This window comes from Triturus cristatus, chromosome 4_2 (assembly GCF_964204655.1).
Source record: "Triturus cristatus chromosome 4_2, aTriCri1.1, whole genome shotgun sequence".
Lineage (NCBI taxonomy): Eukaryota > Metazoa > Chordata > Amphibia > Caudata > Salamandridae > Triturus > Triturus cristatus.
The window spans coordinates 191650937-191678027 of NC_140586.1; the positions used below are offsets into that span (position 1 = coordinate 191650937).

At 41.8% G+C, this 27091-nt stretch overlaps 1 protein-coding gene across 2 annotated transcripts in view; it reads left to right on the forward strand.

Annotated features, from left to right (window-relative positions):
* The window catches only part of FOXRED2 (FAD dependent oxidoreductase domain containing 2), an 86176-nt gene that overhangs the window by 45252 nt on the left and 13833 nt on the right, over positions 1 to 27091 (forward strand). Inside the window, exons 2-4 of one of the 2 annotated variants that reach the window (XM_085601109.1) lie at positions 15580 to 15642; positions 18336 to 18862; positions 18979 to 19230. In XM_085601109.1, coding sequence (XP_085457235.1) covers positions 18357 to 18862; positions 18979 to 19230 — 758 coding nt within the window. In that variant the 5' untranslated portion in view covers positions 15580 to 15642; positions 18336 to 18356. The remainder of the gene's footprint in view (positions 1 to 15579; positions 15643 to 18335; positions 18863 to 18978; positions 19231 to 27091) is intronic. The other variant, XM_085601110.1, reaches the window with a different exon arrangement.

The window sequence follows — 27091 nt, forward strand, 5'->3', positions numbered from 1 at the left end:
TTCGCATAAGAGCCAGACAATCCTTACAATAATATGTGTCACTGCTCTGTTTTCGGTAACTGCGTAATATTCCCAACGAGCATAAAAAACATACAAAAATGTAACCAACCCCAAACTATATTTAGTAATATATTTTGAAACAAACGAACTTACCTGAAGGTCGCAGTAAACATTGTAAATGGCACTCAAAAATGGGACATCCCAACGATAGTAATAGATTTTTACGCACGCACAACAGCAAGAGAATGCTGACCATCAAAGGCGACCCCAAAACAAATGGCGGTCACCAATAAAATTACAAATGGGCAAACTGTAATCGCAAAGCGATCCATCCAAGACGAAGAAAGCTGGCCATGCAGAAAGGAAGACGTTAAGACACGGGCCACAAGAGGGGAACACCAAATAAATGGCGGACACAATTGAAAGGCAAAATGGCTTACCTTGAAACGCACAGCTGTCCATTGCCGCCTGGCCAAGGTGTCCATGCCGTAACGAAATCCGAAAAATACGGGCCGCAGCTACAAAGATAACAAACACAAGTTACTAAAACACTCCAAAACGCATTTAAAATAAAATATGGAAATGAAGGACTTACGTTTATACCTTCCGTGAAGATCTCCCCAACGGCCGTATACTTTAATTTAAGTACGTGCCACACCCTGCTTGAAAAAAAAAGCAGCGAAAAGCACATTCTACAATTCCCAAAAGAAATAGTCTATTTTCAAATGTTAATTGTCTTGCAACCTCAAATGTACTTACCTGAATGTCGCAGGACACAAATACAAGGCAAAATGGCTTACGTGGAAACGCACAGCTGTCCATTGACGCCTGGCAAAGGTGTCCATGCCGGAACTAAATCCCACAAATCTGGGCCACAGCTACAAAGATAAACAAAATACAATTTAGTAAAACAAAACAAAACTCTTTGCAAAACTGCAAAACTGTAATCGCAAAGCGATCCATCCAAGACGGGGAAAGCTGGCCATGCAGAAAGGAAGACGCTAAGACACGGGCCACAAGAGGGTAACACCAAATAAATGGCGGACACAAATGAAAGGCAAAATGGCTTACCTGGAAACGCACAGCTGTCCATTGCCGCCTGGCCAAGGTGTCCATGCCGTAAAGAAATCCTAAAGATACGGGCCACAGCTACAAAAATAACAAACACAAGTTAGTAAAACACTCCAAAACGCATTGAAAATAAAATAAGGAAATGCATCACGTACTCCTATACCTCTTGTGAAGATCTCCCCAACGGCCGTGTACTTTAACCCCTTCGGTGCTCATGACGGAATGGTTCCGTCATGACCCACGGTTGAGCTGTGCTCATGACGGAACCATTCCGTCATGACCACGCCCGCGCAAGATTCCGTCAGCACAGCGGCGGAATCTGCGCAGCATCGAAGGGGTTAATTCCCTGACGTTTAAAAGGCAGCGAAAAGCACATTCGACAAAATTATAAAGGAATTGGCCGACTTGTACGTATATTTGTCTTGCAACCTTTAAATCGATTGTATGAGCCTCAGAAAAGTAATAAACGCAATTACACCACAAACATGGAAAAAAAAGAATTTAAAAACGCTTTCGCATAAGAGCCAGACAATCCTTACAATAATATGTGTCACTGCTCTGTTTTCGGTAACTGCATAATATTTCCAACGAGCATCAAAAACATAGAAAAAATCTAACCAACCCCAAACTATATTTAGTAGTATTTTTCGAAACAAACGAACTTACCTGAATGTCGCAGTAAACATTGTAAATGGCACTCAAAAATGGAACATCCCAACGAGAGTAATAGAATTTTACGCACGCACAACAGCAAGAGAATGCTGACCATCAAACGCGACCCCAAAACAAATGGCGGTCACCAATAAAATTACAAATGGGCAAACTGTGTCGCAAAGCGATCCATCCAAGACGGGGAAAGCTGGCCATGCAGAAAGGAAGACGTTAAGACACGGGCCACAAGAGGGGAACACCAAATAAATGGCGGACACAATTGAAAGGCAAAATGGCTTACCTTGAAACGCACAGCTGTCCATTGCCGCCTGGCCAAGGTGTCCATGCCGTAACGAAATCCGAAAAATACGGGCCGCAGCTACAAAGATAACAAACACAAGTTACTAAAACACTCCAAAACGCATTTAAAATAAAATATGGAAATGAAGGACTTACGTTTATACCTTCCGTGAAGATCTCCCCAACGGCCGTATACTTTAATTTAAGTACGTGCCACACCCTGCTTGAAAAAAAAATCAGCGAAAAGCACATTCTACAATTCCCAAAAGAAATAGTCTATTTGCAAATGTTAATTGTCTTGCAACCTCCAAGTTAATTGTATCAGCCTCAAAAACCTCTAAAACGCAATCAAACCAAAAACACGAAAAGAATACTCATAGAAAATCGCTTACACCTAAGATCCATACCATCCTCTCAATAATATATGTAACAGCTATGTTTTCGGTATCTGCTAAAGATTGCCTAGTAGCATAAAAAACATAGAAAAAGATAACAAACCGCAAACTATATCTAGTCGTTTTTTTGTAAACAAATGTACTTACCTGAATGTCGCAGGACACAAATACAAGGCAAAATGGCTTACGTGGAAACGCACAGCTGTCCATTGACGCCTGGCAAAGGTGTCCATGCCGGAACTAAATCCCAAAAATCTGGGCCACAGCTACAAAGATAAACAAAATACAATTTAGTAAAACAAAACAAAACTCATTGCAAAACTGTAATCGCAAAGCGATCCATCCAAGAAGGGGAAAGCTGGCCATGCAGAAAGGAAGACGCTAAGACACGGGCCACTAGAGGGGAACACCAAATAAATGGCGGACACAAATGAAAGGCAAAATGGCTTACCTGGAAACGCACAGCTGTCCATTGCCGCCTGGCCAAGGTGTCCATGCCGTAAAAAAATCCTAAAGATACGGCCCACAGCTACAAAAATAACAAACACAAGTTAGTAAAACACTCCAAAACGCATTGCAAATAAAATAAGGAAATGCATCACGTACTCCTATACCTTTTGTGAAGATCTCCCCAACGGCCGTGTACTTTAATTCCCTGACGTTTAAAAGGCAGCGAAAAGCACATTCGACAAAATTATAAAGGAATTGGCCGACTTGTACGTATATTTGTCTTGCAACCTTTAAATCGATTGTATGAGCCTCAGAAAAATAATAAACGCAATTACACCACAAACATCGAAAAATAAGAATTTAAAAACGCTTTCGCATAAGAGCCAGACAATCCTTACAATAATATGTGTCACTGCTCTGTTTTCGGTAACTGCATAATATTTCCAACGAGCATCAAAAACATAGAAAAATCTAACCAACCCCAAACTATATTTAGTAGTATTTTTCGAAACAAACGAACTTACCTGAATGTCGCAGTAAACATTGTAAATGGCACTCAAAAATGGAACATCCCAACGAGGGTAATAGAATTTTACGCACGCACAACAGCAAGAGAATGCTGGCCATCAAACGCGACCCCAAAACAAATGGCGGTCACCAATAAAATTACAAATGGGCAAACTATAATCGCAAAGCGATCCATCCAAGACGGGGAAAGCTGGCCATGCAGAAAGGAAGACGCTAAGACACGGGCCACAAGAGGGGAACACCAAATAAATGGCGGACACAAATGAAAGGCAAAATGGCTTACCTTGAAACGCACAGCTGTCGATTGCCGCCTGGCCAAGGTGTCCATGCTCTGACGTTTAAAAGGCAGCGAAAAGCACATTCGACAAAATTATAAAGGAATTGGCCGACTTGTACGTATATTTGTCTTGCAACCTTTACATCGATTGTATGAGCCTCAGAAAAGTAATAAACGCAAGTACACCACAAACATGGAAAAAAAAGAATTTAAAAACGCTTTCGCATAAGAGCCAGACAATCCTTACAATAATATGTGTCACTGCTCTGTTATCGGTAACTGCATAATATTTCCAACGAGCATCAAAAACATAGAAAAATCTAACCAACCCCAAACTATATTTAGTAGTATTTTTCGAAACAAACGAACTTACCTGAATGTCGCAGTAAACATTGTAAATGGCACTCAAAAATGGAACATCCCAACAAGAGTAATAGAATTTTACGCACGCACAACAGCAAGAGCATGCTGACCATCAAAGGCGACCCCAAAACAAATGGTGGTCACCAATAAAATTACAAATGGGCAAACTGTAATCGCAAAGCGATCCATCCAAGACGGGGAAAGCTGGCCATGCAGAAAGGAAGACGCTAAGACACGGGCCACAAGAGGGGAACACCAAATAAATGACGGACACAAATGAAAGGCAAAATGGCTTACCTGGAAACGCACAGCTGTCGATTGCCGCCTGGCCAAGGTGTCCATGCCGTAAAGAAATCCGAAAGATACGGGCCACAGCTTCAAAAATAACAAACACAAGTTAGTAAAACACTGCAAAACGCATTGAAAATAAAATAAGGAAATGCAGCACTTACTTTTATACCTTTTGGGAAGATCTCCCCAACGGCCGTGTACTTTAATTCCCTGACGTTTAAAAGGCAGCGAAAAGCACATTCGACAAAATTATAAAGGAATTGGCCGACTTTTACGTATATTTGTCTTGCAACCTTTAAATCGATTGTATAAGCCTCAGAAAAGTAATAAACCCAAGTACAAGCTCTAAATCAATTCGTCAACACACGGGGCAACGCAACACCATTATCAATGACAAGTCAGAGCAACACGCATCGCGCAAAAGTGAAACCGCAATGCAAAAGTATACAGACGGCTCAGTTTGCTGAAATCGAATGGAAAGAGAAAAGCAAATCAATGACCGGTGGCAGACGAGACAAACAAACAAGGAAAATACCTTAAAAATAACGCACAACTGCAAAACAAGATCCTCACAGCCAGAGAACAATCGTCACAGCTAGAGAACAGCAAAACAATGGCGGCTGGAAGAATCGTATCTTTTTCGGATTCGGGGGCGTGTTCATGCTGTTTTAAAAGGGCGTGGCTAAAAAGTGGAAAGAACAGCAAGGAACACGCCCCCGAATCTGAAAAAGACGGAGCCTATTTGGAGGGACGGCTCTCTCCTCCAATGCCTGGCCTCCGTTTAGGAAGCCAGCCAATGGAGGAGAGGCAAAAAGAGAGGCGGGCTAAGGAGCCACTCTAGGAAACATTAAATCTCGACTTCCGGTTCTGCCTTTGGCAGACCGGTAGTCCTCGACCTAAAAAGGGCCGAAACCATTTCATATCAGGTTAACACAAATCAATTGTTGATGTGACAAGGTGGCATAATGTCCCTGGAAGTTTTTCAAAGAATTCTGTTCTCTATGAATAGTTCTACTATAAGCAGATTACTGTGCCAACAAATGAAAAAATGCAAATTTGGATAAAAAAAATTAATCATAGGAAAAAAGTTCCAAAGTTAGTCCCTTGTATGAAAGAATGAAGGCCAAATTCAGAGTCTCATTGGAACACTGTGTGCCTGAATCAAAAGTCAGTGTGTGGATCTGGAGAAAACATGAAATCTTCTAATCCTGTAGACAAAAAGTTGTCTACCGTTGTAGGTGAAAGTTGGAATACCTCGTTTAGAAGATTAACTGTACATAGATGTGAACTATCGCCTTCAGCATTGGTTGCATCAGCAATGTTCGAATCGGATGTTACCTGCGTGCCTGTTGTTTCCTCTCATACCTCAGCAGTAGCAATTTGCGTCTGTGAGATCTCAATGAATGCCGTCATCAGGATTGGTAGCCGCTGGGGACAACACAGAACATGGGTCGTTACCAGGTCCAGCAGAGTATCGATATCTGTAGGCATGACTGATGGAAGTGTTAGACAGATGTCTAGCATGCATTCTTCACCGCAGAGCAGGCAGCGTAGAACAGGTAAGATGCAATCTTGCCAGATTGGTCTGAATGACAGAAACCATGTGGTGTTTAATTCTCGTAGACAAGGTAAACCCAAAATCTGGACGATGCGCTCACGACACTTCATCTCCAAAAGAGCTCTCTCCATGGTGAATTGGGTGTCAATGGTGAGTTGGCTTGCCATATCGTAGCAGTAGGAGCAAAAATAGGATCCCTGCAACGAGTGCTAAAAGGAGTGGCAGTCCACCAAACACAGAGTGCACGAAGTTTGGAAAAATTCCGAGGACTGCTTGAAAAGGTGCTAACAGTCCTGCACAAACGTTCTTAAATACATGTATAATACCGCTCGTATCAGACATGTTAAAGATACAACCTAACATTTCTGAGAAATATACAGGGCAGTTTGTATACAAAAGGGTACGTATCTCCGCAGAAGTCCTTGCGACTTGGAGATCATAGGTTTCTCTGGCTGAGGTGAGTGGCACTGTTTTTTGTAAAAGAATGGCTTTTATTCTGCTTAAAGTATCAATTCGTATAGAAGAGATGTTCAGTGAAGGCCACAAAGGCGACTCCCTGGCTGTGTCTATTTGTGGAAACAAGACTTGCATACAGCAAGTGACCCTGGATGTAACCGTAAGTAGATATGGAATACCTGGCAACATGCCACAGCAGCCGTGATCATTCAACATAATGTAACTCCCATTAGAAAGTTGGACAAAAATTGGATTAATCACTGCAGCCGGTGAACCTTGCAGGTGACAGGATAAGTTTGTAGTGGAACCATCACAGGCCCAGTGTAAGTTAATACCCTGACAAAGGAGAGAACCGCTTAGTGTGTGTTCACAGTTTTCACCGCTAAGAAACACGCCACGTTCCCCACTCCAACATCTATCTGTGTAAGGTAAATCCCAGGATGTCTTGATGTATCCTTTACCCAACCTTTCATATTTGCCAACTGGTATATGTTTTAGGCAATATTGAAAATAGAAAGTTGTAACAAGCAGAGTAATTTTACCATGTATGATCCACTCAGTAGCTGGTTTTTGTGCCACAGTGAATGGTAATTTTTCCAGTTTTTCAATGCTCAGCATAGTGTAGTCTGCTCCCCTTTGTGCCAGTCTGATCTGTTTATCAGTGAGATCGATTTCTGAAAACAGTGACGTAGTATTGATTAAACGCCAAGGCACTTAGCTTCCATGCAAGTTTTGTAGCGTCCAGCCCAATAGCATGATAGAACGTAGCTGAGACTGACCATGTTGCAACATGACCAAGTCTTGTTCCATGATGTCTATGACAGAAGACACAATCCTGTCCAATGAATATATTCTGGGCGACAGAGTCGTTAACCCATTGTCTACTACAGAGAGAGTTTTCTCTAAATTAATAAGATCAATTTCTCGTATTCGTTCTGTAGTCTCTGCTTGGGTAACCTTCCATGCTTCATTATAAGCAGTGTAGATACCGGCATATCTGAAACGTTTTTGAAACCGTTTTCTTGGTCCTAGCAAGAATTCCCTAAGGTCTGCGCCTTCTTGAAGTAAAGTTAAGTGTTGTTTTACATCCTTCAGTGTAGCTTTCTGTAGCCAATCAAGGCAAAGTTTCCCTACTCTGTATGTTGTTACTACCCCTGGATGCTGTCTTTGAACATAGCGTGGGTCTGGCCTATTGATAGTGAAACCCTGTGTTTTGTTCAGGAATCGATCTTGACAGTTATTCGTGTCTGTGGGCCAGAGCAACCATTTTTTCCATTCTGGATCTGATCTGTTGTGATGCAAAATATTATGTACGTCGACCTCCCCCCCCCCCCCCCCACCCCCCCCCGTGTAGTGCTATTACTTGCAGGTATAGGAATGGTCAGTGTGTTCATGTCTTTGATCCTGGCTAATCCAAGGCAAGACGTTTGCTGGACAGTGTCATTCAAAAACATAATTTGCTCCGGAATGATAGAGGCTCTAAACAAAGCTTCTACCCCCTGTATTTGCCGATCTTTTGTACCCCAGACAATTTTTGGCTCAATGTTGTCTTTCCAAAAGTTGAAACCTTGTCTAGACAGTTGAGCAATAAAGGCTGCAAAATAAATCTGTTTCGTATTGATTAACATATTTTTCATTCCTGTCTTGTTCACATTTTTAAAGTAAAACGATTCTGGATTAGACAGATGGTAGCCTGAAAAATATGGAAATTTCATTGCAAAAGTTTTCGAATGACCCTTTGGAGGTGTAGGACAATGTTCCCATTGGTTATACATAAATACATTTCTAGTTGTTGCAGATGTATGCAAGAAATGATGACCATAGTGGTTATAACAATACATGTGTTCATAGTCTGATGAACCCTCTAAATATTCATGATTTGTGAATACTGTAGACATCTCTAGATCAGACATCATGTTATTAACAGTCTCGAAGTCCCAATCATCAGAAAAGGTACTAGAGGTAATAAAGCCACTTAATGAAATCTTAAATAAATGTGGAACTTCAAAAGCTCCGACGGGCCAAAAATGTCATATTCCGTTTGGTCACAAACTATACCATCATGTATAGGAACGGCTGTGATGTTCACTACTAACAAGTCTCTTGCTTCACGATGGGATGATTTGTGTGGCTGGAGAAGTAAGTTCACTCTTTTACTTGCTGTGTCCATTTGAATATATCTTCCATTTATCAGCATCCACAGAGTTAATACCAGAGCTAACCAAAGTAGAAAGAAGAATATTCCCAAAACAATCCATAGTTCAATCCATGGTGAAACCAGATAAGTCTTTTTCAGGACATGAAAAAAGTCTGTTGCTTGTTCTTTGAATGTTCTTTGTGCTGGCGTCGTTTCAGGTTCGCTGAGATCCTCAGAAAACGTATCAAAGTTCATGAAATAGCCAGAGGCAGTCCTGTCAATGGTTGGAATTGCATCAGCATTTGTTGAATTCGCTGGAACCAGTTGATCACTTGTTACTTCGTTGTAGACATGTGTATCAGGACAAACTGTTATTTGGGTTTCAAGAGGGACAAGTTCCATAGCTTTGTTGCTTAGTCCTTTATTTCTCCCTGCAGAATCTTCAAAGGTGATGAGTCTCTCAGCTTGAACCTTTCGGATTGTAGCTAGAGGAGTGCGTCTGCTACATTGGCGGAGTCCACTTGGCCTACTGCTTAGTATCGGCCACATAGTGTGGTTTGATCAGGTCGATGGACACAAATGTTTTCTCCTTTTTACCAGCAAGGGACGGCAGTAGTACTGTTCTTGATCCGTGGATTGCTAGGACAGGTACTGGTTGTCTGTAAGAAGGCCCAAATTCCTTCTTGTCCGCGATCTTTTCTCTGACTAGATCACCAAGCTGTGGGATCCAGACAGGCCTTGCTGGGACGGACGTTTTTCCCCAGTGATGGTTGGCTTCAGGAGCACGTTGCTTTGTTTCGTTCTTAGTTCATTTAAGTCCTGTAAAACAGCCAAACGATCTTAGATATAAAACTTTTTATCTTCCATCACTGTGCCTTGCATATCAAGGTCCGGTACCAACATTCTAGTTCAAAATAGAACTTCATATGGAGTGACACCCCCTAGAGAACTTCTTGGCAAGTTGTTAAGTGCGCGCTGGATCCCATAAAGGTGTTTGACCCACCCATCACCCGAACCTAATACCCTAGCTGTTATAGACTGCTTTATGTCCCGGTTTTTTCTTTCCACAACAGAATGTCCCTCAGGATGGAATGGAGAAGAATACCTCAATGCTACGCCCTAACTGGCCATGGCTTCTTTGTAAGCTTGAGAGCTAAACGCAGGACCCTGGTCAGAATGTAGTGTGCCAATTGCGTATGTGCCGATAAAGACTCGTAAATCTTTTATAACAGTTCGAGCATCAGCCGAGCGCTGAGGCCACATCTTTAGGAACCTCGATTTAGTGTTTGGGGGACTGCATTTGTCCAAGAGGATGCCTGCACATAGTCTAATGCTGTCTAATAATGGTGTCTGAACTGGGCTGGCTATGTTGTAGTCAGGTATCTGGTGGTGTTCTGTACTGCGATCTCTATTGCAGTCATTGATGAAGATATGAATCAGTGTATTCATTCCTGGCCACCAGTACATATCTTTAGTTCTAAAATTGTTTTAGAGATCCCCTGATGTGTCAGACCCTCTCCCAGATGTGCTTCGTAAATCAAAGCTGCTCTTCGTTCCATGTTTGGTATTACCCTATCCTCCACTCCAGGGATTCGAGCAAACGGAACATTGTTCGCATCAATTATATATGAGTATTTGAGTGGAAACTTTTTAGGTAATGCTACACCGCTTCCTTTGCTTGAAGCATTGACAGCCAGCATTATTTCACTGTCTATTTTCGTTGTTGAACGAGTGATTGCAGCTACGGAAGCCGTTTGCACAGCCCCTTTCACGGCTTCATCAGTCAATGAATTCCCTTCAACGTGAATGCCATCACGTTGATGACTCAGCGTGTGTATCACGTGAGTGTTTTGTAGTCCTTTTCGTAACTGAACTACTTGTTCCCAAAACATTTTATACTTGATTGTGCCACCTTTTGCATCCTTGAAACCATTTTGAAGCCAATTCTGTAAATATTCATTGTAAGATTGAACACAGTAAAAAGAATCACACACTATGAGTGTGGGGAATTCACGATCCGTGTTTTCAAGTGCCATCTTGAATGCTTGTAGTTCAGCTCGATGAGCAGTACAGTCTCCTAGAGATTGCGTTTTTGTGACCATTGGTCTAAATTTGCCATCACGCATACGACCTTTAACGATTGCGCATGCTGCACTGTAAGCTTGTTTACTCTCCGTAGCGGGTTGTGCAGATCCGTCAGTATAAATTATAAATTCGTACTGATCAAGAGGGAGAATTCCAATGGGCAGAGGACATTCGTGTTCGTATTGCGGGAATGCTTGTGTTTTCAAATAAGGATCAAAAACATATTCAGCATCAGTTGCAGCAAGAGAATTAACCCATTGTATCCATCTCGGATGTAAAGCTTTTGCATTCCGAATGCTAGCTTTAGTAACTGCCTCTAAGGCTGGTACAGGAGTCACGACCATAAAGCGTTTCCCCTGTGCTAGGGCTCTTTCTTTTGCTACAGCGGTTTGAACTGCTGTCAGAATCTTTTCTGTAGAAGTGAATTTCATTTCTGCTTGTGTATACAAGTGTGATTTGTATGCAATTGGTACTTTTTCACCTTCGTTAAAAGTTAAGTAGGTGAATCCGCATTGACCCGGAATGATTCGGATCACTAAGTTGCGTACGTTTACGCATGTTTGCAAGTGTTTAGTTGCTAACATGTCTGTTTGAAGTGAACGCAGAATTTCTGTGGGTTCTTGTGTCCAAGTTGAGGCTTTGAAATCAGGTTTGATTAATTCGTAGAGAGGTTTAACCCTCTCTGCGTAGTTTAGAATGTATGTTCTTCCAAAATTCAGGAAACCTAAAATCGAGTGTAAGTTTTTCAGCGTTTTTGGAGGTTGGAGCAGCGCACACTTTTCTAAAAAGTTGGCTGCCAGGCTTTTGCCTTCACTTGAAAGTTCATATCCTAGGAAAAGGACGTTGATATGGGCAATTCTGGACTTTTTAAAGTTGAATTTGTAACCATCAGAGGCGAAGCCCAATATAATGGTGTTCACCCTGTTCAAGTGTCTGTCCAGGTCATCGTCTGTCAGATAGATATCATCGACATATGACAATGCCTTGTCATCATAAATTTGTAGTAACTCTGTTACCCTTGCTGAGAATAACCCCGGGCTGTTTTTGAACCCCTGTGGGAGTCAACAAAATTGACACTGTGTCCCCATTATTGAGAAAGCGGTCAAATATCTACTTTCAGGTGCAATATTTTAACAAAAGAAACCATTTGAAATGTCTAATGTTGTTTTGTACTTATTACGCACAATGTTATTCATTAATGCTGTACTGTGTGCATTTTGCACTGCAAAGGTTTTACAACATGAGTTTAGGTGTCTGTAATCCAAAACTAGACAATATGTATTGTCTGGTTTGGAAACAGGAAACAAAGGATTGTTCTTTGATGAGGTGCATGTTTCAATCACCCCCTGGTATTTAAGTTGATCTAAGATCTCCCTGACTTGTTTTTTAGCTTCTTGCTTAACTGGGTACTGCCTTTGTGCAGTTGGTTGATTTTTTTAACTGGATTTTGTGGTGAGGTGAGTTCTCATCCCATCCTACATGATTCTTGTATAATGCTGGGAATTGGGCCACTGCCCATTTCCTGGCATAAGTATATTTTAAATGTATTGGAACATCGTTGGAGAAGGCTGGTATAATGATGTCTTCGCCATGTGGGCACACTCTGACAAATTCTGGTGGCCAGTCCCGTTCTGCTAGAAGTATATCATAACCCTTTGAAAGTCACTCCCAAAAGAGTGCTTTCACATTTCTTGGTATGTCTCCCTCCATCCGGAGTGTTATTTCATATACCCTATGCGGAGAACTAACCTTGATATCTGCAGTTTCAACTTGAATGTCCTCATTCAAGTCCACTGTCTCCAGAAGCCCCTTCAGGTTCTGGCGAGCTACTATAACTTCTGCTGCAGTGTCCAACATTGTCTGAGCCCATTCTCCGTTCTTGAGTTGTGTTTTCAGAATCCTCGGCATGTCTGATCGTCAGACCTGCTACCTTCTTCTTGGAGAATTGAGGTTTTTGTTTGTTTTTCTGAACGTGTTGATCGTCTTTGGACTTCACGCGTTCTTCTTTGTTCTCTGACCGTCCTCTTCTTTCGGATGTCTGTGATGATATCTGAAAGGTACGAGAGGAACGTGTATCAGTATCTTGATATCTGTCAGGTTTTCTTAAATTATCCATATTCCTGAGGTTGTACCTCCTTTCAGAGGGCTCCTTTTGAGGAGACCTACCTTGGGATTGAGAACGCTTCTCTTTGGAATGCTGTTTGCTATTTTCCCACTTCTTTTTAGAAGAGGTAGGAGTGTTTTTAGGAAAGACCTTATCAGGACTTTGACAGTTGTGGTTTAACTGGTTTCCCCCCAAACTGTCTCTGCCTAATTCTTCATAGGATTTTTCAATTATTCTGGCTAGTTCTTGTGGTTGTTGTTACATCAAATTCCCTTAATTTCTGGCGAATTGCCACTGATGCTGCTTCTCATTTAATATTAGATAATATTATTGTTGAGACCTGGTTAAAATTTTTAAGTAACTTCATACCTAAATTCAGAGCAGGCTCTGCCCCGTATTCGTTTTGAATCTGTTTCAGGACATCAGGTATTACCGCTGTAGACAGAACACCATGTGTTTTTGTGTAGATTTCAGCAAAGACTGTGCCCCAAGTGGTGCAGTCTTCTAGATGTGGTGTGATCCCCATCGGCAAACAGATTGTTAGAATTCTGTGTTTCTCATATGGGCTAGTATTAGGAAATACTGCTTCGATGTGAGTAATTTTTTGAGCTATCCAGAATGGAATTTGTTCACGTTTTGTGGGCATTTTACCCATGACTGCGTGTAAAGTCTGTGGAGTGATTTATTTGTGTATTCCCCTGATGAGGGGCTGGATTTTGAATGGTTAATGGTGGTTGGACTGTGAAAATCCGCATGACCTATTGAACCAATTGGCTATCAATTTTGATTAGCTCCTTGAGTTGAGCTTGTAATTCTACATCTGACATTTCTTTTATGTCTGGATGAGGTGTGTAGCCGGCTAAATCGGCCAGGTTGCTCCTGGTCTACCTAGTGGACCGAGCCTGGTAATGTGATTGTAATGTTTTAGGGCGCCTTTAAACCAGAGCTCATGCTCCTGGTATGTGAGTGGAATTTCAATATCCTCGAAAGGAATATATTCCTCAGGTGTATCATCTTCTTTGTAGAAGTGAAACATGTGTGTTACTGGATTTGATTCTGGGAATACTATCCATGAATAGAATACCTCTGTCTGGTGAGATTCATGTGCCTCTATCACAAAAACTGCTCTACCACCTCTTGGTGTTAGGCCATGTTTTATAAGTTTTAGAGTGATGGCTCTCCTTAAATTTGGATTGATGATTATAGCATTCTCGTCGGTTTCTTGAAAACCTGTACGATTAAAAGCTGCTGCGACTTGGTCAGCCGCAGCTCCACCAGTATTAGTGTTTGTGCCGTTTTCGGTCATTGTTTAATGAAAGTTTCAGAGCAGGTTTCAAGGGAACAAAGATAAGGTGCACAATATTTTTGGAACACTGTATCCTTCAACGTTGAACAAACCAAACAGCTAATACATAGGATTTTGTCCTCATCAGCTATGGCGGATATTATCCCTACCCACTCCAGACATCGTATGGAGTATTATGAGTAGGGGTCTCTGAGAAAAGCACGACTGAGTTACTCCAGTATCTAGCGGTAAATTAGTGCCTTACCAAACCGTTGGGCGCCATGTAGTGTAGTTCCTATATCCCTGATAGGCTCTGCGCATTGGAATAATATACACTATAGATTTGACATAGGACTGAGGTCAGTATGTCTCTATCGAGTACATTAAACTTAATTACCTGTGTGTGCCAGCTAACTCAGAGGTCACTAGAAACCTCTCAAATATACAAGAAGGGATTAGTTTCTGACAACCGCATAAACATGACAACTTTGTTTCCCTTAGAGTTGGAACAATCTCAGAACCGTGGAAACAATAGCTAACAGTTTCACTCAGTCAATCATGCATGCTTCGTTTCTACAGAGTTGCACAGAAATAGAGAGACGGGCGTTTCAATAAAAAGGGTTTATTGAACAGTCTTATTTCTCATGCAAGAGAACTGCTACAATCATAAGACAGGCTGCTAAGTACAATATGTACAGAGTTAGCAGTAAGATACAATAATACTGCAATAGCATGGTTTGTAGCTATGACATATATTTATTAAAATATATACATAAATAACACAGGCTAAAATGTGAATACTCATCTGATGCTTCTAAATAGTTCTACCCCAGTGTACCTAACCTAAGTGTAGTACGAGGTAAGAAGTAGGGGCTGTTTTCTAAAGTATAGCTAGCTATAGTTTTAGTTTTGCCAAGAGTTGCCAAAAGTTTCTCTAAGTTCTAGTATGCTCCATACCTTAGAATGTGTGAGGTTGGAATCTTTCCGGGACTCGATATCTAACACCCCGCAAGGGGAGTCAGAAACACTGGAGCTGGATTCTCTGCGAGGAGGATGACAGCGTCTGGTCAGTGCATCAGTCTGGAACTCGCTCTCCTTCCGAACTTGCCGTGGCGAACCGCAAGTAGGCAGTCGAGCTGGACCGTACCGGAACTGTGGTTTGCCAGGGCAAGTGCAGGTATATTTATACCTTGAAGGTGTTTAGGAATGCCTGTATTGACGTAAAAGTTGGGCATTGGAACGTCATGAATGAACCCCTAAGGAATAGATGTTCATGCATAATAAATGAGTTCTTGGAGAAATCAATATCCAAGAAGGGAAATTCCTAAAGGCTTAAGAGTCTGATTTTCCAAGAACTTGTTGTGACGTGGATGGTCGGATGTAGGAGACCATGCCTGTATTTGGTTAGCATGGACAATGCCTAAATAAGGGCTGGATTTTCTATGCCTAAATAAGGGCAATATGAATTGTACCTATATAAGGGCATAAATCGGGAAACCTATATACGGAATCTAAATCTACACGGCACCGATTCAGTGTGCAGTGATGAATCTTTCGCGCAGCTGAGCTACAGGCTGGCTGGAATATGCTGTAGACAATTTATGAGACTGAATTGTGTTTTTCCTCAGATGGGGTTTCAGGACGCGAGCAGCTCTTGGCGCAGCAGAGGATGCACACCATGAAAAGCTCAGGTAAGCGAGCGCCATTTGTACTCGCCGACCAGCTGCCTGCTCTTCGGCAACTGCCCATTCAGATTGTGTGTTGTGTGATGAGATTGCCTTTAGAGACGTCATGTTCACTGACCTGGGAATGCCTTGCTGACTGCTGTTTATTGGTAGACACGCCAAGGATTTCATTGACGAGTTTAATGGATACCGGCTGTGTTGGGTGGAATCTTCGGTGTGTAGTTGGCCGTAGTGCAATTGCTCCGCTGCCTCCGTGTGAGAGCGGACCTTCTCCAGGAAGGCAGAGGCAGCCAGAGAGTGTGAAAACATGCAGGGTTGCTCTTCCATGCTTTAGTGGCCCTGAACGCTAACATGCTGAAGTTAAACGATGGAGTTGTATCAGTGTTCTCTCTGTCTCAATCCATGTAGGCTCATTCATCAACTAATCTTTAATTCCTAAATAGTCGCATAGCATATTCGTGTGAACATGGTTGTAAATGCACCCTAAAACATTTTTGCCAGGTGACCCACAGGTAAGTCACATGTGACAGCTTCAGCCGGCGCTAGCTTCCAGGAGACATCACATGGCTTCCTGGGACCCGTTGTCTCGTTTATATCATGGCAACTACGTGTGATAGGTCACAGTATGCCCCGTACAGTTGGTTGAAAGGCCAGGACTTACTGGGGACGCAGGTGACGCACTTGACATCCGGGCACTAACTGAGCAGATGGGCAAAAACGTGCACAGCATGCATCTTGCGTGCGTGTAATACACAGGCGGAAATGGAGCTGTCAGGTGGATGGAATCGTGAACCTATTAGCATATTCTGAGTATTTTGGGCCTGTGAGCCTCCAGCTGCCTGCCCACCTGCTGGTTACTTTACAAAAGATGGCGGGAACTGAGGTGTGTCTGAAGGAGTCATACTTCTGATGTCACCTTTCACATCTGTACTCTCTCACTTTATAGCATCTGTCCCCGGACTCTGCCTCTAGTCTAAGACCCTGGATTCTTGGGTAAAGACCGTGTATCGACAGGCAGTTCAAACGGTGCCACGCTAATGACTGGAGCGCGTGACGTGGACAGGAAGGGTCTGCGAAGTGTGGAGAAATTCAGGAGCACACGAAGTTTGTAGTACTTAGTGAAGCATGAAATGTGAGGCTTCTGGGGTCATGCGAGACTGGGTATTCGTTAAAACATCCAAGTTAAAGCACACAGCACGTACTCCACCGAAATTCACAAATAGTAAACCACAGGGAATACATTCCCCCCACATGTTCCTGTACCAAAGCATAGAAAATGTAGAGCTCTGGGAAATGATTAAAGTTAGGGATCTTATTTAGGTTTACCTACTGCTTGATTTGTTAAACAGACCGGAAGTGCAGGGTGGTAGAATAAAATACACGAGATGGTAACAAGACAGGCAGTCATGGTATTCGGCTATGGACTCCAGCTTGTCTTTATTTATTTACAACATTACAACATTTTAGCTATTGCCATTTTTAATCACAATGCATTTTATTTATGTTTTACAAAAGAAAAACAAAACTAAAAAACAATGTCATTTACAATGTCAATAGCTCAAAATAATGTAATCGCAGGACCTATTGCATTGTAAATGCTTGTTGACATCAGTGGTCAGTGTTCTTTGTGGCTTCTCGCTCCCGGCATGGAAAGTCACGAAACTGACGTCAGTGGGCTGGGTGGCGCCTATATAGGCACTGTGCGCGTCCCCTCCTGGTGTGACCACGTGAAGCCGACCTACGCCGCCGACCAGCATGCAGGGGTACAGCTTACAAAAAATTTCTGGATTCAGTCTGACGCCTGGGGATAATTCTAAGGTAAGGAATCTGTGGCTAAAAAAGCATCTCTACCAGCTACGCTTTTACCAAAGGTAAGTAACTTTTTAATCAGAAACCTTCATTGCATTTAGCCTCAACTCCTGAACTCTTAATGATGCCCTGTCCTAAACACTCATCCACACCCTGAATTCACCTAGACACGACTCAGTTTGCAGCCTGTGCTACACAAGACTAACTTTGCATGAAAAACAAAACTACAAAAACACAGCTGTGAGATGGAAATGCTGCTAGGACATATAGACACATCTGCCATACATCGTGAAGTAAAACATGTGAAATGGACCAGGTTCTCCATCAGGTACTTGGATAACTTGCAGGGCTCTTGTGCACATGCTTGAGAAAGAAATCTGTGTTTTGCTTGTAAAGTTAAGAACATGAATAAAAGGCCCGGTAGGCACCAATTTCAAAGTCTGGTTTTAATTATTATCAGTGCTGAGCCCCACTTAAAGCCCTGGTAGTAAAGGTCAGAGCTCAGTGAGTTCTGGACCTGAGGCTATGATACTGGAAGAACTCAACTCAGTGAGTGCAGCACCCGTAAGGATGTACTAGTGGTCGGAGCCCAGCTCGGTGTCAGTTAGAGTGGGACTCATGACGCTATAATACTGGAGAGAGCTCGGCTTCATGTCTTTGAGTAAAAGACTCTGAGACATGTCTTTGAGTGTAAGACTCTGAGACTGTAGTACTGGAGAAAGCTCAGGTTGGTGTCCAGGGTGCGTGAAACTGTAGAAGGGTAATGGGTGCAGCTTGGAATCAGAGAGTGTGGAGCCCATAAGTCTGTAGTACTGAAGTGAGCTGAGGTTGGAGTCAATGAGTTTGAGGGCATCGGCTCTTTGTCAGTTAAATCTCCTTTTTCTTCACAGCAGATCCTTTACAACTTCGCCATGCCTTTCTGCCGAGGCCTTGTGATGGTATTGGTGTCTTTTGCGCTGGCCACTGTGCGTGCGGACAGTTCTCACCACGATTATTGCATCATCGGGGCAGGTCCATCTGGTCTGCAGGCTGCTTACTTCTTGCAGCAATCCCAAAGAGACTACATAGTGTTTGAGCGTGCCAATGTCTCTGGAAGCTTCTTCCTGCACTACCCACGCCACCGCAAACTCATTAGCATCAACAAACGGCACACAGGCCGCCACAACAGCGAGTTCAACCTGCGCCATGATTGGAACTCTTTGTTGAGCCATGATGAACGGCTACTCTTCACCCGCTACTCCCAGGACTACTTCCCGCATGCTGATGAGATGGTGCGCTACCTGCAGGACTTCAGCGCGGGGCTGCGGGTGCGCCACAACACTCGTATTACACGAGTGCGTCTACACAAGGACCCAGCAGCCTGGAACGGCCATTATTTTGACTTAACAGACCAACATGAGCAGCCCTACAGGTGCAGGTGAGCATGCTGCAGGGGCAGCTTTGTGGTTCCCAGTTTTAAGTGGCTGACCAGATTTCAATGTGCTACTGACTATCTCTCTTTGAAGGACTTTCTTCTTATTCCTTTCTCCTCAGCGTCCTGTTAGTGGCCACCGGTCTTGGAGTTCCCCACCAGGTGCCTTTCCCAGGCTCGGAGTATGCAGAAGGTTACGAGTCCGTCTCTGTGGACCCTAAAGACTTTGTTGGGCAGACAGTGCTTATCCTTGGACGCGGGAACGCAGCCTTCGAGACGGCTGACAACATCTTGGGCGCCACCAATTTCTTGCACATGTTGGGGCGCTCAAGGGTGCGACTGTCCTGGGCCACCCACTATGTGGGCGATTTGAGGTAAGCCTAACCTCATCCCTTGTTCCTTTTGCTCTCTCCTCAGAAGATCCATTTTCTCTGTTGTCCGCGGTTCCTTGTACTCTCCTTTTAGGTGTTCTCGCTTCTCCGCCCTGAGCATCTGTCTCTTTTTTGCTCCTTTTCATTCAGCAGTGTACTGTTTTCTCCTAACAAGCCTCTACACACCAGTTCTTGCACATCCTTCCGTTTTCCACTCGGCACTCTTTCTTCTGTAGTTCCTGCTTTCTTCACTTACCTACCTCCTCTCTTTTTAACATTTTGTGCCAACTGCTTTTTACTTTTGTCTCCCACTCCCTGCATCAACCCAGTGGTTCTGTTCCAACTAACTATCCCTTCTCTCTGTAACTCATTAACCTATCAGCTTGCTCTGCTCGCTTTTCCCTGTAATTTGTGGGTTTTCAGTGGCCATAATTCCTCAGACTAGTCTGTCCCAGAAGACCTCCCATTAACACACTGAGAGAATACACACAGTTGAGCAATAGATATCGCTAAGCATATACAGATATTTGCACCCTGTGACACCTTACAGTCTCAAGTCAAAATAGGGTAATCATTTTGCTAGGAAAGAGGCTGATGTTGCATCTTGAGGTGGAAGAGAATGTAGCTGTATGGCTAGAGCGGTCGACCTCGAAGCTGGGGAACCCGGTTCGAGTCTCGGCAAGAAACCGACGCTCAACATCCTGTGATTCTGGGCAAATCACTTAATCTCCCTGTGCCTAAAAAACAAAATGAATGTGTCCTTGTGTAACCAAACTGGTGCAATGGAAAGCACTCTGATACCCGATATTTTCAGGTCTAGTTTGCGCTATATAAAACTCAAAAAATAAATTCTGGTTTGCAAAGCACAGGACACTATTAACACCCTTATCGATATTAAACATGCAATCATTGCAGCAGCCAGTGAAATATAGAGGTAGAACTATTTGTTACTAAGTTTGTTCTTTAACCTAGTAAATGCTCCCAATAAGCATTGCATTGTTGCTATACCGTCTGAGTCGTCAACTTCTAGTCCTATTATTTTGGCTATTTTTCCCCAGTAGCTATGTACCACTTTATAGTTCAGGACCTAATATACAAAACCCGCCTCTGGTTCAGCACAGCACAGACAGCATGACAGGACTGTGAGGTAGATCCTATGTAACCTTTTCTGTCTAAGGCAGTGAGTCCCAAACTTTTTAGAACCATGAGCTTATTTTCAGAACGACAAACCCTCGCCACCCTAAAATGGGCATGAGGAGGGGTGATTTTTAAATGTAACTAAAGCATCATGTGGTTGTCATTTACAGACTACATTTTGCATTGAAATGACCACTAGCGTTGCAGAGACATACATTTTTTACTGATGAAACTATATAGAATACTTACGATAATATGTGGAAATCGGTTTTCTGTTCATATGAATCATTTGTGCATCGCCAAGTAAAGTGTCTTGATTTGTTTTGAGCCTATTAAAATATGTTTCCAGCACACTTTAGAGTTAAAAAAAAACTTCATTTTTCCTTTCCTAACTGCTGCATGCATACAGTTTATTTACAGGTAATTACATTTTGTTGTGTGTTCCAAACAAATGACATCATGCAGCCTTTCATTTCACACGTCCTGAACTGCAGCAAGATTGTATCATAATTCACTTTAAAAACTCCTCTCTTTGCAGTCAGAGAAAGAAAAGTAAATGCAAATCCCATGTTAAATGAACAAGCAGCAATTTGTCAGAAGATATATCCTGACATTTGTCCTCTGTGTTTGAAGCATCTGCAAATGTGATAAAATAAACACAGAATTTAAAGGCATCTTTATTTATTGCTAGGTCTTTCCCGACCTACCAAAAATCAGCTTGTGACCAACAGTTTGGTAAACACTGGTCGAAGGTATAGCCTATGCAGGAAGTTAAGTTATAGCCGCTTTAGCCATGCATTGCAAGATACTTTCATTATGTACTTCAGTATTTAATCCTTGGCCTTATGGCTAATTTCAGTCCCAATATCGATTGACCACTTCTGACTCAATTCGTCATGGTTCCCCTTGGTTTCATACAATAACTTCACTACTTTTCTACCCATCCACAGATATGGCTAATTTGCAATACTGGTCTTGCCTGAGACCTCATTATACTGCTTGTCCCCTAGATATCATGTTTTCCCCCAGCAGCTTACTGTACCACAGGAAATGAGCACGTAGGATCCTGTATGACTAAGTGAGTTCCGGAGTAGGTGCAATTTCCTGTTTAATAAAAATTTCTAATTGTCTCTATTCAAACCTGTGCCCAGCCTTTTATGCCCTTATCAATGATTTTCTATATATTCCTCTGCTGTATATTGAGAGCATAGGCGACTCCAGATCCACTCCTTTTCAGGTCTTGCCTAAGCAGCACATGCACTGTCTGTACGAGACATGCTGTAACTGCTCTGTGGGCTTACAGCCCGCCCATCGCTTTTTATTCTGTATTTACGCGTCCCTCCAAAAACCTTAATTCTACGTGGATAACTTGTATTTTTTGTCCCTCCTTTTGGTCTCTTGCTCCCTTCTATGGAGCACGAACCTATTACCCTTTCAGTTTGCTCTATGTCTGATGGTTTATGTGCGCTACTATTTTTGGTTGGTTTCTTCCCATCTTGTTGGCAACAGTAATTTTGTTTTCTTTGTATATTTTATAACCGGCTGTATTTTATATATGTGAGGCTTGTAAATAGGTTTCAGCTGCACAGCACTAAAACCCGCCGTCATTTTTGGCGCTTGTAAATATGTTTCGGCTGCACAGTGATAAAACAGGCCGTTACGTTTGCGGCTTGTAAATAGGTTTCGGCTCCACAATGCTAAAACACGCCGTAACGTTTACCGCTGTATTTTTTATATGTGTTGCTTCTAAATAAGTTTTGGCTGCACAGCGCGAAAACACGCCGTAACGTTTCCTGCTGTATTTTTTATATGTGTTGCTTCTAAATAAGTTTTGGCTGCACAGCGCGAAAACACGCCGTAAAGTTTGCAGCTGTATTTTATATATGTGTTGCTTGTAAAGAAGTTTCGGTTGCACAGCGCAAAACATGCCATAACATTTGCCATGGCAGCATCCTTTCTGCATCCTTTGCTGTGGCAACATCCATTTTGTTAACTATGTTCTATATTCTATAATCGGCTGTATTTTTTATATGTGTGGCTTGTTTTGTGTGCCCTCATCGCTTCCTGAGGGCTGTGGGTAGTTTGCAGGGCAACTCCTTCGTTTATAGGAGGTGCAGGGCCCTCCTGTTGAATCCTTCTTCCAAGGTAGGAATGTTCTATTTATTATTTGTCAGGAGCGTGTTTTGTTGAAAAGAGTTATACTTCCTTTTGTTCCCCTGTGATGGCTTCTGGTGTTGTGTGCCATGGCTGCTCTAGTGCCGCTTTCATCCATGGCTGCACAGGTGCCGCTTCTTCTCTTCTAACTGGGGCGGCATTGGCGCTGCTTGTTGTCTTCTAACTGAGGCTGATTTGGTGCCACTTGGTCCTGATTCTGCAATTAGACTGCTCGGGCGACGCTGAAGTCCTTATTACTGTAGCTCGGGTGCCCATTGTTTATTCTGCGGCTACTCAGGTGCCGCTCACTACTTGCCTGCTCTAATGCCACTTTAAACTGGGGCATGGCTTTCTAGCACCACAACTGTACCGGCACTGCTTCTGTATTATTACTGCGTCTGCACAGGTCCCGCTAACTCCCGTTCTGCACAGGAGCCACTTGTTTGTTATTACTGTGGTTGCACGTTTTCATCCATGAACAGTGTTCAAGTCCTGTGAAAGTTTGGAAGAGGCATTATAAAGAAAAAGGTACCCCCCAATTTTGATTTTAGGTCCAAGAGGAGGGGGTAAAAAATTAACCAAAAGACAATAAACAACCTCTAGCTGACCTACATTGCTTTCATATATAGCCTGAGGCTTATATCTCCCCCATCTCAAAACAATGACATTTTGCCAAGTAATCAATAAACAAAGACAAAATCTATTAAAAAGACATTTATTATTTTTTCTATTTTCATCTTTTTTTAGAAGTGAAAATTCATTTATGAAATAGCTGAATGATTGAATCTCGAAAAATTTCACATATCATTTGAGTATTTCAACATAAGTGAGATTTCATTATAATCACAAACAATTAATCAGAAAACCCAAATCTATTCATTTGAAAGATACCCTACCCCAACAGACACACTCCAAATCATACCGTTCATTCGTCTAAGCACACCACATGAAAAGTTAAAAAAGTAAAGTACAAATATTAACTAACATGGAAAACTCCAGTGTACAGAAACAATCTCTTCTTTCATTTGTTGTACAAATATCATATACTTTTTTTGCACAAACACTGATTTACACTTGTTTATAACATAATTGAATGTGGACACCGCCTCTGTATTTTTTCATTATGTGTCACTGGACATGTTTTCCAAGCAGTGGTCGACGTACGTTTCGGCGGGACCAAAAAATCCTTTCTCCCGCCTTCCTCAGGACCAAAAATTAAATTTGTACTGTTATAGTAGTTAAAAAATTTATATTTGCGGAGCAGGAGTATCTGTGAACGCAAAAGAAACATCCAAAATTTATAATAGAAACTGAGATTAGGGAAAAAATGCATGCCGAAGCATATCTCGACTAAATTAATTAACAAAACCATTTATATAGATAAAACGACCCGAGGCAATTAAGAGGTTTTCCTGTGTCACCCAGTACTTCTGTTATTTATAGTAATGATGAATAAATCAAAGCATTCTTTAAAAGAAAACACCCGTGATACATAAAAAGTGAAATTTGTGAAATGATTCAAAAGACCTGAAATTCCCAAGTATTCCGACAAAGGAAGGATACAAGTAAGATTATAAGACTTATTTTTAGAGATGCACCTTGCAGGGCAAATGTCCGAAGAGAGACGTCACTCCCCACAGTTGTTTGCTATACCAAAAGGTATGGTCTTCTTCTTAGCTATTCGTAACTAATGAAGGTATGTATAGGGACCCAGTGGTTCTGAAATTGAAATGGGAATGCATATTTGTAACTAAAGAGTTCAATATCGCACATCTCTACAGGACATGCTGAATGGTCTAATGCTTACCACGGTGAAAGACTTTTCATCATTTGTGCAATATATATTATATGATATATTGATCCTCATGGCTTCAAAATATATTTTGAACACTGGTCTTCGTAAATGTCCATCACTGTAAATTCACCTAAAATATATAATAATTATTTTTTTTAAACTCCTATGTCCTGTGACAAAATATGCATGTGAAAAAGACTACTGACTTTAATTGAGTGGGCAGAATGATTGCCAGATCAATATAGTGTTGCTATTGATGACGGGCCACTGAAGGGCGTATTCATTAGTATCTAAAAAAGGAGAAAGAGAACAAGCTCCTTGTCTTCAAACTAGCCACAAATAAGCTGATACCATGGCAGTTTAAATTAATTTGAGACACTCTGTTATTACTCGTGCTGTCGCTCAACTTTCTAGATCTGTTACTATCTAAATATAGCTGGTCTAAGTGATTTGTGACAAAAAAAGGGTTGACTCATATGCAGACCAACATTTTGATGTCGCTTTTACTCTCGATAAGTGTATCAAACAAAATGTATTTAATGACCGAAACCCTGAGGCTAGTTATGTGGCCATGGCGCAGTCTCTAATGCATTCCAGGTACAGACGCTTTAGCCGTGCTACTGATTACATCGAACTCTCAAATGCCGCTAATGCTGTTGCTCACTATTAAGATCCCATAGATGCCCAGTTTTAGCTAGTCTGATTAGTTTTTTAAAAGATATAACTAGGGAGGTCGAATGCGCGCTACTTTAAAGTCCATGAAACTTATTCTTAGCTCTATATCGCACAATAAAAAAGAACAGGTTTGCTATAACTAACTACGTAATTATGGCGCATTCTCGACTGCGTTATCTATGAAAGCACTTCCTCTGCGCTATAGTTAAACGGCACGCACTAAATCTTTTCAGAACCTGTAAAAACATCACCTATTTTAGCTATAATACCATGATGTTTCTTTTACAGAAAGCCTTAAACAAACTATCTGCATCACTGGGTATGACCTGTATTAATAGTTTTAAGAGGTGGAACAAAGAAACTGCTGCTCAGATACAATGACCTTAAAAGTTTACTCTCTCAAATATCTAGAACGGTGACAGGGCGCACACTTACCCAAACTATATTCATGACGGTCGAGTATAATCTGCTGTCTTCACCAAACAACGGAAACCGGACCTGGACGCCCGTGTTTTAAATACGCGCTCTGAGACATACGTAGCGTATAGTCACGTGATGTCGGCCTGATGCAGATAAGGCGAAGGGAACCATGAGCGCCATATTGCAGTGTGCAAATAATCGTAATTCTAAAGTTTTTAATGATTGTAACTACTACATAGTGTGTGTATGTAAGATATTGAATATATTGAAACTTTTTTTTATATATATATCGAGATCAATTATCTTATTCTCACAAATGCGCATGACAGTAATTGCACAAAGTATCCAAATATTGATGGCATGTGCAGTCTTGTGTACATGTATTGAGAATATTGGCTAATTAGGAACAAGTACAGCACAATATTTTTATGGTGATTATTTTATATTGTAAAATGTTAGTGTGCCATTACCAATTGCAATAGCTAGATATCCAATTGCTTAGTGAAGTTATGAGCCTATTGACTAAAGATGAAACAACGAGTACAGATAGCTAAAATTAGGTTACCAACCAGATGATTTCTTCATTAAGTCCTTTATGGACTGTGTCAAGGAAAAAAATCAAAAATGTTTCTCTACTCTTTCTGGTTTTTTCCATCTCTATACCTGGTACTGCTTGAATTTGTTCTAGTATCAACCAAGTAAGTTGATCTTCCGAGTGGCCATATTGAGCACAATGTTTCACTAATGGTGCTGTTATCTTTTGGGTTCTAATGGCCGATTTATGTTCGGAGAATCTAACTTGGAATTCAAGTCCCGTTTCCCCTATGTAGCCGAGGTCACATGGGCACAAGATAAGGTAAATGATGTTCTTGCTTCTGCAATTCGTCATCTGCCTAAGTTTTCCTGTCTTTCCTCCATATGATCAAGTCTGGGTGGTTATGGAAGATTGACAAGCATGGCAGTTACCACACCTATAATTGCCAACCAGAACAGAAAGTCCTCCCAAAGTGGTTTGTCTCAGAGTACTTTTAAACTTAGGTCTGCTTTGTACCAGCTTGTCACGAAGATTGGGATTTCTTCTGACAGCAACTATAGGTTTCTTAAGATCTAGTTCGTTCACTGTTAGTATACGCCAGTTCCTGTCCAAGATGTGTTTTGATTTTATTATTGATGCTGGAATGATCAATAACACATACTGTTGTGTCAAGAGGCTGTGTTTGTACGTCCTTCCAATAGTGCATCTCTGTTGTAATATTGGGCGCGTTTTAATGAGTGACGCACTAACCTTCTGGGGTATCCTCTCAGGAGGAGTTGCCTTTTTAGTTGTTCAGCATTTTCAAGAAAGTCTTTCATAGTAGTGCAATTCCTTCTGATTCTATGGAATTCCCCGAAGGGGATGGAATCCTTTTGACATGCAGGATGATAGCTACTATGCTCTAAAATTGTGTTTTTTGCTGTAGGTTTTCTAAACAGAATTACTGCTATCTGTTCTTCTCTGGCCATAATCCAGATGTCCAAGAATTCAACCGTATCTTTTGAATAGTTTGGAAGAGGGCCTGCAGAAGGAATCACGTCTAAAATACTTCTATGGCTGCACTTGTGCTATTTGTTTATTTTTTACCATAGGTACCAATTGTTTTGTTTTGTTTTTTGTTATTGCAGTTTTATATAGTCCGAACACGG